A 12,977-nucleotide genomic window follows, 5' to 3' on the forward strand; every position below is an offset into this window, starting at 1 on the left:
TGCCCTGTAACCATAACTTATTACTTTTCCTCTTACACTGAACCTACCTATTACCTTACTAATTCCTACTCTAGTTCTATCTGTCTCTCCCAATATTCTGTGCATCCTGGTACCCCTCTCTAGTATCACCTCCTGGTTCCCACACCCCTGCCAAGTTAGGTTAGACCCTCCCCAAAAGCATTGGCAAACCACCCCACAAGGAAATTTGTCTTGGTTCTGTTTAGGTGCAACCTGTCTCGCCTATATAATTCCCATCTCTTCTGGAACTGATCCCAATGTCCCAAGAATCTAAAGCCCTCTCTCCAGCACCATCTCTCCAGCCATGCATTCATCTGCCCTATCCTTCTATTTGTGTATTCACTTGTGTGTGGTACTGGGATGAATCCTGAGATTACTACTTTTGAGGTCCGGCTTGCTAATTTCCTACATAGCTCCCTAAATTCTGACTGCAGGACCACAACCTTCTTTCTACCTATGTGTTTGGTACTGATGTGGACTATGAGTGCTGGCTGTTCAATCCCCTCCCCCGCTGACAAAGTGTGCTCTGTAGCTGTTCAGTGACATCCTTGACCCTGGCATGAGGGAGGCAACACACCATCCTGGATTCACACCTGTGACTGCAGAAATGCCTGTTTGTTCCCCTAACTATCAAATCTTCCATCACTATTGCACTTTCAGACTTCTTCATGCCCCCCTGTACAGCTGAGCCAACATCGGTGCCATGGACTTGGCTCTGGCTGCACTCCCAGATGAACCATCACTTTCATTAGTATTCAGGGCTGAATGTTGGACGGTGAGATGCACTCAGGGGACTCTTGCACCACCTACCTGCCTGTTTCTCCTTGATGATATAGGCTTGGGTATCTGTCAGTGTAACCTGAAGTTACTTGGTAGAAGTCTTGTGGAAACTGATTGCGATAAGTTGCCCATCATTTTCCCTGAACCCAACATTGCTGATCCACCTCAATTTCACTCATCACCATCAAAGTGAGATTGTGATCCAGACTGGACCCATCCACTGTATAACGTAGAATGCTGGCACATAAATGCACTTTGCACAGGGCTACATACATCTCCGTTTTGCTGGTGAATCATGTTTCTCGGATCATTGTTTGCTTGGGGATTGTGAAGCATTCGTCATTTGTTACAATGACATCAGGGGCAAGTAATGTAATCATGCACATCAATGGGATTTATCTGATTGTACTTATAAACAATTAAAAAAAACTTATCGGATATTTTGTCATGAAGGCATGTCTTTTCAATGTTTTTCTGTGACAGCTGAATAAAAATGATGATTCCAACTCTTGAAATTCCATAGTTAATAAGTAGAGTTTGTGTGGCACCAATGCTACAGTAGATTTGGCTGGTCAAACTTGTTCGCTTATTTACATTTTGATTCAATTTTTTAGCCAAAGGCTACAGATACAGACACAATCACCTCATTACCGTCAAATCAGGTATTGTAATATGGCATGTGCCTAAACATAGCTGCTGGAACCTCGCGTGTTGGACTGGAACTTTGCATGGCTTGCTGTTTCTCATGTGCAAATCTATTTTTGAACAGTTTCTATCATCCAGCGTTCTCGTATTTCAGAAGTTTATTAAGTGCATGCAACCTAGCATAAAGAAGCTGCAAAGGAACAGTTGATCTTAGATGGAGCAGAGTGTAATGCTTTACTAATCCACTCAATCAAAGTAGCGCTAATGCAAAGCTGCAAACATCAGCTTATAATAAATAGACATCAGTAACACTGATTAAAATCAAGCAAATGTTGCTTATGCCACCCGCAGAGATTGCGTGCATGGACCAAATGCACAACTGCAAATTGTCTTCTGTTGTAACTTGTGAGTTGCACATGTTCTGTATCGGATTTACATGTAGCTTTCATTACGTGTGGAGATATTAGGACACCAATGGCAGGAGTGTCTGTGGCAGGTGGTTGGAGGCAGGAAGTCATGTGATGATACCTCCAGGAATATGCCCGATACTAAACCATACGGATCAGAGGTTCCAGGCTTGACCTGTACTCTGTGTTGAGTTAGCTGACCTCAACCAGTGGAAAAGGTATACAGTTATTGACCCCAGTGATCTCTGCTTGGAAGTAGAAGAAATTCAGTCAGGGGCCTTGAATTTAGGTCACAACCATTTTTGGGCACGCCGGTGGCAATGTGGCCCCTGAACTTTCCCCTCCCTCCCACTGTGCCTGAATGCTGAGGCCCCACACTCTCCAGATATTAGGGCACAGCTCTCATTTCAGTATTGCTGGAAAAACATGAAGAACCCTCTGGTGAAGGGGAATCCATGTTTGGGCTGCTGCTGGAATCACAATAACTCTCAGGTAAGTATTAAATGTTGAGGATTGGGGCCTATAGGGTCATTGTCGTGGCCTGGACCAATCTTTGTACTGGTTGTGGGATCTGAGAGAGGGTTTGGCAGGGGGACGGTTATGATCAAGAACGGAAGCTGGGGTAGGCTAATGATTTGGGGCCTGGGATGCAGGATGACCTGAAGGTGGTGGTGGTTGTGGTGGGGGTCGGGGGGGGGGGAGGTTTAAATGTGGGGTCAGTAAGAGCAGAAGTGTTTATATTCAGGTTACTTATCTTCTTTATTGCAGGCAATCCCTAGGGATAGTTTCTCAAAGCGCAACCTTCATTTGTCGTTCGCTGCCTCAAGGCAAACTAGCCCTGCAGATGGGCCTCAAGCAGGCATTAGGCTGCTTATTTGTACATGTGAAAGAACTAACACCTGCTTCAGGCATGGGCAAAGGCTGCCTCTTGATTAGACTTACCCAATACGGGGCTGGATTTAACTGCCCCCCCCACTGGTTTATTTGAAGGGAGGGCTAAATAAAATAAGTGGCCTGCCATGTTCCTGCTTACACCCAACCTGTTTCCCATATTAAAGGCCACTTAATGTCCCCATTCCGCCTCCACCACTATATTACACAGGCTGCTGTCGGACAGGAAGGGGGTTACCTCCTTTGAAGGGTCTCCTGTGCCCATCAGAGGCACCCCGCCTACACTCCGCAAGTCCCAGGATCGTAGCCAAGCCCCCACCCCAGGTCTCTTAAACACGGCCTCCACCCCCGTGTCCCTCCTTCGCTAGGATCTGCCAGGCAAGCCCGTACACAATCCCTGAAGTCCGGGATCCATGGCACTTCTCTTCCATGGATTGTTTGAAGTCCTAGCAGTGACCGCTACTCAATTCTGGCTTTGCTGGGACTTCAGATATTGTTTGGCAGTTCTCTAGGGTGGACCTTTCTCTCAGATAGGGGTGGAAGTCCCATTCTGACCAGGCTATCCCCAGTGTAATATTACTGTGGGGCAGTCGGGTTTCGGGTGGGCGGGCTGACCTTTTCAGCCAGGGTAGAGGAGAGTGCACTTCTTGTAAAATCCAGTCCATGGAGTTATTGCATTTCCAGTTGGAAATGTGCTCACACTTTCTCCCGGCCGCTTATTGAGCTTAGTGTAGTCTGAATAGTGCCTGAGAAATGGTCACTGTGCAGACCAATTTCTGGGCTAATGTTTTTGATTCTTCTCACTGTTCAGTGACCCTATTGGAATGTGTGTCTATGTAGACAATCATGGAGACAATATCAGGTCAGCTGAGATGCACTCACGAGTATGGTAGTTTGTTCCTAATTACTGCCTGGGCTCACACAAGAAGAATGATCACTTAGACAAGGCATTAAAGGATGGCTAGTACTAATTAAGGCATGCCCAGTCAATGTCAGTAATTACCTTCAGAACAAGAGGGTGTGAACATTTGGAAAATATAATGAGAACAGTTCTGAGTCAAACTGTGACAAAGAACTGAATAAAGACTGTTGGCATGTGGCTTGTGCGTGAAGGGTTGACAGCTCAGATGGAATTCACTGCGCTTATGGCCAATTAAAAAGAAAACTGACAACCTGTGCGCACACTGGATAAACACAACTTTATCTGCGTAGAGCATCCAAATGATCATAGATTTATGTTCATGGGCTGAACAGTGCAATTCAAGGCATAAAACAATATCCTGCATTTACCACTAGAAGGCACCCTAATACAGAATGTTTCCTTTAAATTAGCTCTTCCTGAGCCATAATACTTGTTAAATTTTCACTTCTCAGCAGCTTTGTGTTTTGTCTTTGGCAAAGAATAGATTCTAATTGACTTACTGATGTTTTAATGATGAGTGCCAATCCAGAAGTACAAATTTAAATTGGTCCAAATTGGCTTGAAATAAGGATTTTTGGAAAAATCCAGGTCTCTCCAGGTTTGGGTCATCTGGTATTTCAATGACCCTGCACCTCAAATAAAATTGTCCATGCCGAGGCTCAGAAGAATAAGGGGATTAGGGGAAAGTTGGGTAGGTAGTTACCTACGTCAGATGTTGGGAAGATTATTTGCCAATTAGGCTCCTTCACTTGTCACATCCATCACCTCATTAATTGAATTTAGAATTAAATAGTTGGAAGATCATGCACAGTTCACGCCCAAATTTCCAATACATGTTACTGGTAAACAAGGTGAGAAATGACCCATTTACAGACAGATGTCAGGAGCTGAGAGGTAAGAATCTGTGAAGTTAATTTTTATGTGTCGCAAACTCATAAGTAGTTAGACTTTCTTCGTTTAGTATTTTGAATGAAATCATAAATGTATTTAAGCAGGTGGTCGTTACAAAATATCATCTCTTCAGCGTAAGGAATTAGGAGTTGCCAGACACGATAATCAGAAGACAGTTATCTGGAGTTCCTGTGAAGTGCCTTGAGACATTTTATTGAATTAAAGGTGTTATGTAAATACAGGTTGTTGTTGTGGAGTTAGCATTTCTTCCAATGGAAAATGACTACCTCTTCCACAATTAATGATTAATGACCCTTATGTGAACGTGCGGCTTTGACGCATAGGATTCCTGAGGTTGTAATTGGGTGAGTAAGCTTTTAAACAGACAGGCAATCTCCTGTCTTTGTTTTGTTCTGAAAGGAATTTCACCCCCAAGAGTTAGGGAGTCAGGAATACTGACCTAATGTATTCTACATTGTGCTGATGTTCTTGTGGCAGAAAGCCTGCTGGGAATACAGTTTTCATCTGTTTCCAACTGTGTTCAGCTGGGATGAGGTATTTTGAATAAGTCACAATTTATTTCAGAAAACTGCACACAAAGAGCGAATTTGTTTTCTTCATAAATTTATTATTCAATAAAACTAAAGACTATTCACTTCAAATGATTCAAAATAGGCAGCGTGGAAGCCAGCATCTGATCTATGCATAGCTTTCCCACCTTTTTTGGTTTGGACTGGACATGAGGGTTTTTAAAACGAAAACAGGAAATGCTGGAAACACACAGGAGGTCAGGCCACATCTGTGGAGGGAAAAACATAAGGTTACCATTTCAGTTAGGTCATTGGCCTTTCAGCAGAACTGGTTTTTAAACAAACTATTTGGAATATAAACAGGATTAAAGCATTTTAATTAGAGAAGGAATATTTTCTCGCTTCTGTGGAATCATCTCATGTACTGCCCTGTAGCTGTCTTGCTGTCACCTAATCTAGGAGATAGAAGGTGCGCCCAGTCTTCTAATGCCCAATGGATGTCGGCCTGTAATCGACTCTTGCAGACTTGGAAATCACAGATTTGCTGCATTTTATGTTGCCTTTATGGTCACTTTGAAGTATGCATTTAAAGTGAGAATGTAGCAGGGATGGTGGAAATAATCAATTTTGGATTTTGTTGAGAAGTTCCGTTAATCATGAACCAATGTTAGTTGCCTATTTTATCAGGTTCGTTAATGCTTGCCAACAATTGGACAAATGATGAAAGTTATATCCTTATTTTTGGCGACTTGTTAAAAAGCAGGACACGGACTCTGTACAGAAATGTTATAATGTTCTTCAATATAATGTAGGCATTTGGTACGCATATCTTTGTAAAGAAAATTGACAGATGCATCTATATCATTAAGGGGAGGGGAGAAATTAATAAAAGAGAAAGCAGAACAAATGATAACTGATCATTAAGGCATAACTGTTTTTTGCTTATCCCAAGACACTGCTGTATGGGCTGGTAGGGTTGTTCAGTCTGTAATTTGATCCCTGACGCTGAAGAGATGACCTTTGGCCTGCTTCCCAGCATTCACCTGCCACAGATTGTTCTTAATCTTGTGATTCAGGAAGTTCTCTTAAAGTGTATGGAAAGTAGGTGACAAACACTAGAGTTTGTTTTAGAAGTATTGCAGAAAGGAATAGAAGAAAAGGTAAGTGAACTCAAACTATGCAGGCATTAAAAATGTGTGGCCTGTGGTGGTGGTGGTGTGGAGGTGGAGTGTGGGTGGTGTTAGTGAGAATGTGAAGCATTCTATGAAATCAGAAAATGTCAGTTTTTACTGAAGACAGAGTGGAAGCAGAGTGCGTTCAATCTGACTGAGCAGTGTGACATGTTGTAACATCCACCGCTCAGGAATGTGTGTGCCTAACCAAGCAGTGGAGTCTGTTGTTAATCTGAACTTTACCAAGCTGGGAAAATGAACGGTAACATTTTTCTTTATGAAATGCTTTCTGTCTACATTCTAAGTGTACAGTTCTGATAAATATGACTTAATGTATAATCAGTGATCAGCTATTGCTTAAAAGGCACATAAGTCCAATGTGCGTCATGTCATTATGTAAGCAGTGTTGGAATTCACAGAAGTGCTGGGGCATTGTGTTGCTAAGGTTTTATGCCATTTGTTGCTATGGACAGTTTGTTGTTCAAGTAACCTAATGTCTTCACAATAGAAAAGCTTTTTGTTTGGAAGAAGTTGTCATTATCTTACGGCCAAGGGAAAAACAAGCTGCAGCAGAGGGGTTATATTTCAATCCTGTGGAGTCACACTATATTGAAGTTAATATCACTTGAAACCTGGCAATTGTTTTCAGTAAAATCTGTGGCTACCACAGTGAAATCATTAGATACACTTGTGAAAATATGATCCACTTTGCTGAACATAGCTACATTGTGTCCTTTAAACCAGGGTAGAAATTGGAATGTGATGCACCAGCTTTTTAGACCGAAAATGGTGCTGAGCATATCCATTTGGCAGTGAAATGATCTGCATCCAATCTACACAAGCATTAGTCACTCTGCCAAACTTGTTGGGATGCCTAACACATATGTAAATTAGGGGCCTAATTAAAGGGCCTGTTATAGGACCCCTTTGATAAATTCATTATGCGATGAGTGGGTCAGAGCCTCCCTCGCTTAGGTTTTTTCAGTGGTCTCTCTCTACGGCTGTCAACTAAAGAAAAGTATTTTTATTATATAGTTCTATGGCTTCCTAAAGTGCCAAGTGGAGCAGGAATGCTCCCCCAACTCCACAGGAGTCATGATAGGCACGTCCCCACACACCCAATTCTACCAGTGTATTGAAAAAACTTAGTTCTGTTGAAGAGTCATACGGACTCGAAACGTTAACCCAGTTCCTCTCCGCAGATGCTGCCAGACCTGCTGAGTTTTTCCAGGTATTTTTATTTTTGTTCTATCAGTGTATTGTTCCATTTCCCCCTCCTACATGGAAGTGGCTACCGGTGAGGCAGGTGGTCTGGAATATACATCTCCCATCAGGCAAGCTGCTCATTGAGGTGTGATCAGCTTGTCTCAATTGTTGTAATGAGGCTTAGGAGCCCATTTCTATTGATCCTTGGGCCTCTTATTTTGGCACAGGTTACATCTTTAGCACCAAGCCCATGTCTGCTTTCAATCCCAGCACTCCATGATGAGCACTTTCCTGATCAATTCATGACTTCTGTTAAAAATGACCATCAGGATCTCTTCAATTAATCAATTAATTAGGCCTAATTTTTTTTAAGAAAAGCAAGATTGTTAAAAGTTAACAATTCAGCATTCATAAGCAGCTGATAACTGCAGCCAAAGTCGAATGACTGTTGATGTAATAATATTACAACAAACAAGCATGAATGCCAGGATAGATCCCAAAGTCTTGTTGCTATGTGAACTTTACCTGCAGAATAATTTTAACATTGAAAGGATTACTCATAAAACATTTATACTTTTAAAGCCATAATACCTTTTATCTGTTTTGAACACTTTCAATATGTGTAGTGAACAGAATGTTACACCTGGACCGGAAGGAAAAGAAGCAAGAAAACAAACACGGAATTTTCAAATATGAGAATCAAAGTACAAAATAAATTATTCTAAAGCAAAGCGGGACAGGGAGAGGTTGTGTAGAGATAACAATTACATCTAAATTCCCCATGGAAGCATGTCTGTAATTCCAGGACTTTCTTTCTAACACTTCTAACATGGACATATTTTGAAGAATGCCGTGCATACTTTATGTAGTTTATTCAATAAAAGATATCTTGATCCCTGTAATTGAAGTCTATTAACTTGTTACAACTGGTAGCTGTTCTGTCTCCTCTAGTCTTAGCAATCTAGAAGCAAAAAAATACTTTATAAATAACAATTAAAAAACAGACTTAACAACTTTAGATCTTAAACTCCCCCTCCCCCCATCCCCACCTCGTTTCTTCCCCCTCCCTTTTTTTTCCAATAATTTATATAGATTCTTCTTTTCCCACCTATTTCCATTATTTTTAAATCTACAACTAATACTTTGTTAGTCTTTCCACCCCACCCCCACTAGAGCTGTACCTTGAGTATCCTGCCATCCATTCTTAATTAGCACTTTTCTTAGATAATATCACCACCTTCAACACCTCTTTGATCCTTTTGTCTGTGACATCTTTTGATTATCTGCTCCTATCACTGCTTGCTTATCCCTACAACCACCTCACCCTCAACTTCTCTCTCCCCCCGCCCCCCACCTTAGACCAGCTTATATTTCGCCTCTCTCCTAACTATACTTCAGTTCTGCCGAAGGGTCATGAGGACTCGAAACGTCAACTGTTTTCTTCTCCACCGATGCTGCCAGACCTGCTGAGTTTTTCCAGGTAATTCTGTTTTTGTTTTACCAAAACAAAATCTATCAAAGTTTTACAAAAATACCTCACACTTAATTTCTTAAACTTTGTTCCTTATCTGCAGTGAAATTAAGCCAAAATGGAGAAGATTCATGAGCCAGGGTAAATTGCCCATCCAACTACTGCTGTCTCATTATCTCCCTTTGCAACCATCACCCACTCAACCATTCCTCCCCTTTTGATTCATGCTACAATAACAATAGCCTGCATATATATATCAGCTTTGATATTATAAACTATCCCAAGACAGGAGTGTTAACAAGTAACATTTGACACTCAGCCATGAAGGAAGGTTTTAGAACAAGGAACTAAAAGCTAGGGCCCAGGCACTCCTTTCATCACTGCCCCCACACCCCACCCCCATTTGGTGGGGCAATTAGAAAATGCTATTTTTTTTTTTGACCTGGCCCAACTAATCATAAATCACCAGCTATGCTACATGTTTGTTATCCTTTAATTTTTTTTCCTGTTATCTGTTTTAAATTTACTTTTCACTGTTTTGGATTGTTTCTTTTGTTGCTACTCTTCTGGATTATATTCAAGTAATATTCTGGATTTACCTTATTGATAACATTCAATACTTTATTAAGTTCAGACAAAGTAGCTTGCATCAAATGCTGCTGATATAATGCTACCTCACTCCGTGTCCTGTTGTGCCATCATTCAGGTTGTTGCTCTATATATACCTGTAGTGTGTGGAGCTGCTCGTGTGTCATGGTGCCCTGAGTTTTAGTTTAAACTGAAGCACACATTACATTTATGTATACTGCTGTTTAGTTACTGGAGTCAGAGTGGGAAGGCAGGCGATAGAGGAAACTGAAATGGTTAGACTCACATTAATAATGGGTTGACTTGAGTTCATTCACATTGTGTTGGATGCAACTATTGCACTGGACTTGAGGAAAAGGAACATGTCCTCAGTCAATCATTCTAGCCGTTAAAATAGAGCGGGGAACTTATCCACCACTTCTTTACCTCCCTCAACTGAGTGACTGCCATTTTACATTTCGGGTGCCACACTTGCCCCAAACTGCTGGGGTCCTCTTTAAATACGCAGAACGTGGATGATATTATCCACGTGCGATTTGCTATTCTTACATCAGGCTGGAGTGGGGGAGCATGATCTGAGTTAGAGTATTACCACACCAGGCCAAACTAGCTGTGACAAGGACCAGGGCCAAAAGAGAACCAGCAAGGTAAGTTTTTTATATTTTTGCTTCTCTGTGGGTTAGAGGAGCAGAAATGCTACTCTGGGACCCCACAAAGAAATTCTGGGCCTCCCTGTCCAAGGCATGCTCTCTCCCTGGACCAAAATTCAGAGCAGTTACCTTGTGTCAGGTACCATTCTCTTGAGTCTCTGAATGGCCTCAAAGTTTTTGTGCATTGCATAGTTCACCAACTTCAGTTTCCTTTTGTTTGGACAAATTCATGTTGTAAAATTCAATTCATTTTATATTAGATTACTTATATTGAACGTTCCTCTTTTCCTGTGAACAGAAGACCCCAGTAACCCTGTGCAGGAGGTTCCCCTGTATCATCATCTTTTAAAAGTGGATGAGAAACTTTTTATCTAATTTCATTTGTGAGCACACCATAATGTCAAAATGTAACACTGCACCACCTACTCGTGTCAACACAAGGCTAAAAATAGCTCTTATTTGCATTAAATCAATTGAAGAGACAGATTATCCAAACTAGCAAAAATCTGTAAACACACAACAAAAAAAAACTGTATGCTGGAACTCTACAACAAAAGCCTTTAATGTGGGAAACACAGGTCAACTATGCATCTCTGAAGAAAACATTGGCCTGGATTTTTCAGATGGCAGAGTTTCCCGTCCCAACACTCGAAGAGTCAGTAGTGAAAGCATTCCCACTGAAATTGGCTGCCCCATTTTCTCGGAGGGTTAATTGGCAAGAGACGGGGCTGCCGTCCCTCACTCAGGAGGAGGTCCCACCTCCAAGACCTGCTGGCTAATCTGATTGGCCGGTAGCTCACTAGGCCCAGCAGTGACAGTAGCACAGTGGCCAGCTACAAGCAGTCCTCAGCTTCTAAGTCCTGGAGTCCAGGACCAGGTAAGTACACGTGATCTGAGGGTGGGGAGGTGAGGCCCAAGGGGGTGGTGAGAAGGCAGTGCAGACCTTGATGGAGAGGCCGGATGGGTAGGGAGCACCAGCAAGGCAAACCTTGGGGGGTGTGCCCGATGTGGAAAGGAGGTGCCCCGTCCCACCTGAGGCCTGAGCAGGGTGACTTTACGGGTTCCCTCCTGTTCCTGATTTCCTTCTGCCAGTTTGATGGGAAACGGCTCTTAAGTGGTCATTAATTGCCCACTTAAGGGCCTCAACTGGGGCAAGGACGGGTGGGACGCCCTACTGTAAAATTGCGGGCAGGCAACAGGGCGGTGGGAAGGCCATCCGGTGAATTTTACAGGTCCTCTCCCCAGCTGCAAAGCTGCCAGTGGGGGAATGTAAAATTCACCCCAATGTTTTGGGTGCCTTTGTCAAAAACAATAACTTGCTCCTGTGCACTACAAGGTGTTTGAAGTTCATTTGTGTTCTCATTTGCTGCAGATTATGCTTTGTATTTTCCAGAGGTGGCCAACTGGGTGCAAGAAGAGGGTATGTGGGAGGATCTGATTTTAACCCTCGTTTTAACATTTGAGGGGTGGGCCAGTGTGAAACCTACTTTCTGGTCGCTGTTTAATGGCTGTGATGGTTAGTTGTCTCGGGTGTCTTGCGAGCAAGAGTCTGGGGAGGAGGCGCTCAGAGGAGTTAAAATACCTTTGGGGTCCTATTGATATTGAATCATATTGGAGCCCTCTCCCTGAACACTCTGTTCCTCCAGTGTGATCACTAGGGCATCCCCATTGTCCCAGTATTGGCCTTTGGAATTCCATTCCCTAACCCCTCTGCCTATACACCTGCATCTCCTCCTTTAACTTTTGCCTTAATACCAAGATCTGTCCTACAATCTTTCTTAGCTTGACATCCATTTTCCTTATGCTTCTTTTGAAGCTGCTTGGGTTGTATTTCTATGTTAAAGGCACTATGTAAATGCAAGTTGTCGTTCCTATCTGTTCACTATTTGGACTTTACTGACTGGATTGTAGAGATTTTCCGATTTTTAGTGAGGATACATAAGTAAGTAGGTAGCTGGCGAATTAACTCTAAAATTAGTGGAACAAACTGCATCATGAAATCATTGAGTTGAGGAAATGGAAACATCTCCAGACCAAAACTCCCCTAGTGGACTGCACTGCATTTACACTAAAGACATTCTGGCTATGTAGATTGCCAATGTTAATAAATTAGTGGGATGTATCTCAGTTCACTGACAATTTTGTGCCCATTTATAGAGATGAACAAGTGATTGTTATAAGGAAAGGAATGTACACGCTCATTTTCACTACAGTAACATCATTACAATGTGAAAGGTTAATTTGAATGGCTGTCATGCAGCTGGCTTCCAAAGTGGTATGATTGTGTTTTTAATACTGAATAAGATTGTGAATTTTAGGAAAAAGTATAATTTTATTCCAGTGATGTAACTGCATATTGGCTTTCTTCCTGATCAACTGTAGGATACTTCAAAGTTACATAAAAAGAAGAAAGGCCCCCTAAGTGGATCTCGTTCAAGTAAATATGGTAAAAATGATCAGAATGTGAATGAGGAGCTGCCAGATTTGAAGAGTACAGGAACGGCCAGTGATCAGGCCCATACATCCCGCGCACATCCTGCTCCCAGCCTTCGAGGAGATAAAAGTGCTGTACCAGCTGCACAGAGTCTAAGGTAGGAAATGGAAGTGAGGAAAGCTTTTTAATAGGACAGTGCATGAATTGATACTTTTCCAGAGCACGTGATGAATGGTGCACACCCTTTGAACTGCTGATTTCAATGGACAAATGTGCTGTTTGTACATTCTGCTTTTGTTGCCTAGTTTTATCCTGGTGCTGAATGATCCTGTTTTTCTTAAACAATCTTGTCTCGTGGAAGCTATTAAATTA

General features: G+C 42.2%; 1 protein-coding gene across 1 annotated transcript in view; it reads left to right on the forward strand.

Annotated features, from left to right (window-relative positions):
* The window catches only part of LOC144694412 (uncharacterized), a 296,780-nt gene that overhangs the window by 44,209 nt on the left and 239,594 nt on the right, over nt 1–12,977 (forward strand). Inside the window, exon 4 of the mRNA XM_078564775.1 lies at nt 12,554–12,762. Within this exon, the coding sequence (XP_078420901.1) occupies nt 12,554–12,762 (209 nt within the window). The remainder of the gene's footprint in view (nt 1–12,553; nt 12,763–12,977) is intronic.

This window comes from Cetorhinus maximus, chromosome 20 (assembly GCF_964194155.1).
Source record: "Cetorhinus maximus chromosome 20, sCetMax3.hap1.1, whole genome shotgun sequence".
NCBI classification, from domain to species: Eukaryota; Metazoa; Chordata; class Chondrichthyes; order Lamniformes; family Cetorhinidae; genus Cetorhinus; species Cetorhinus maximus.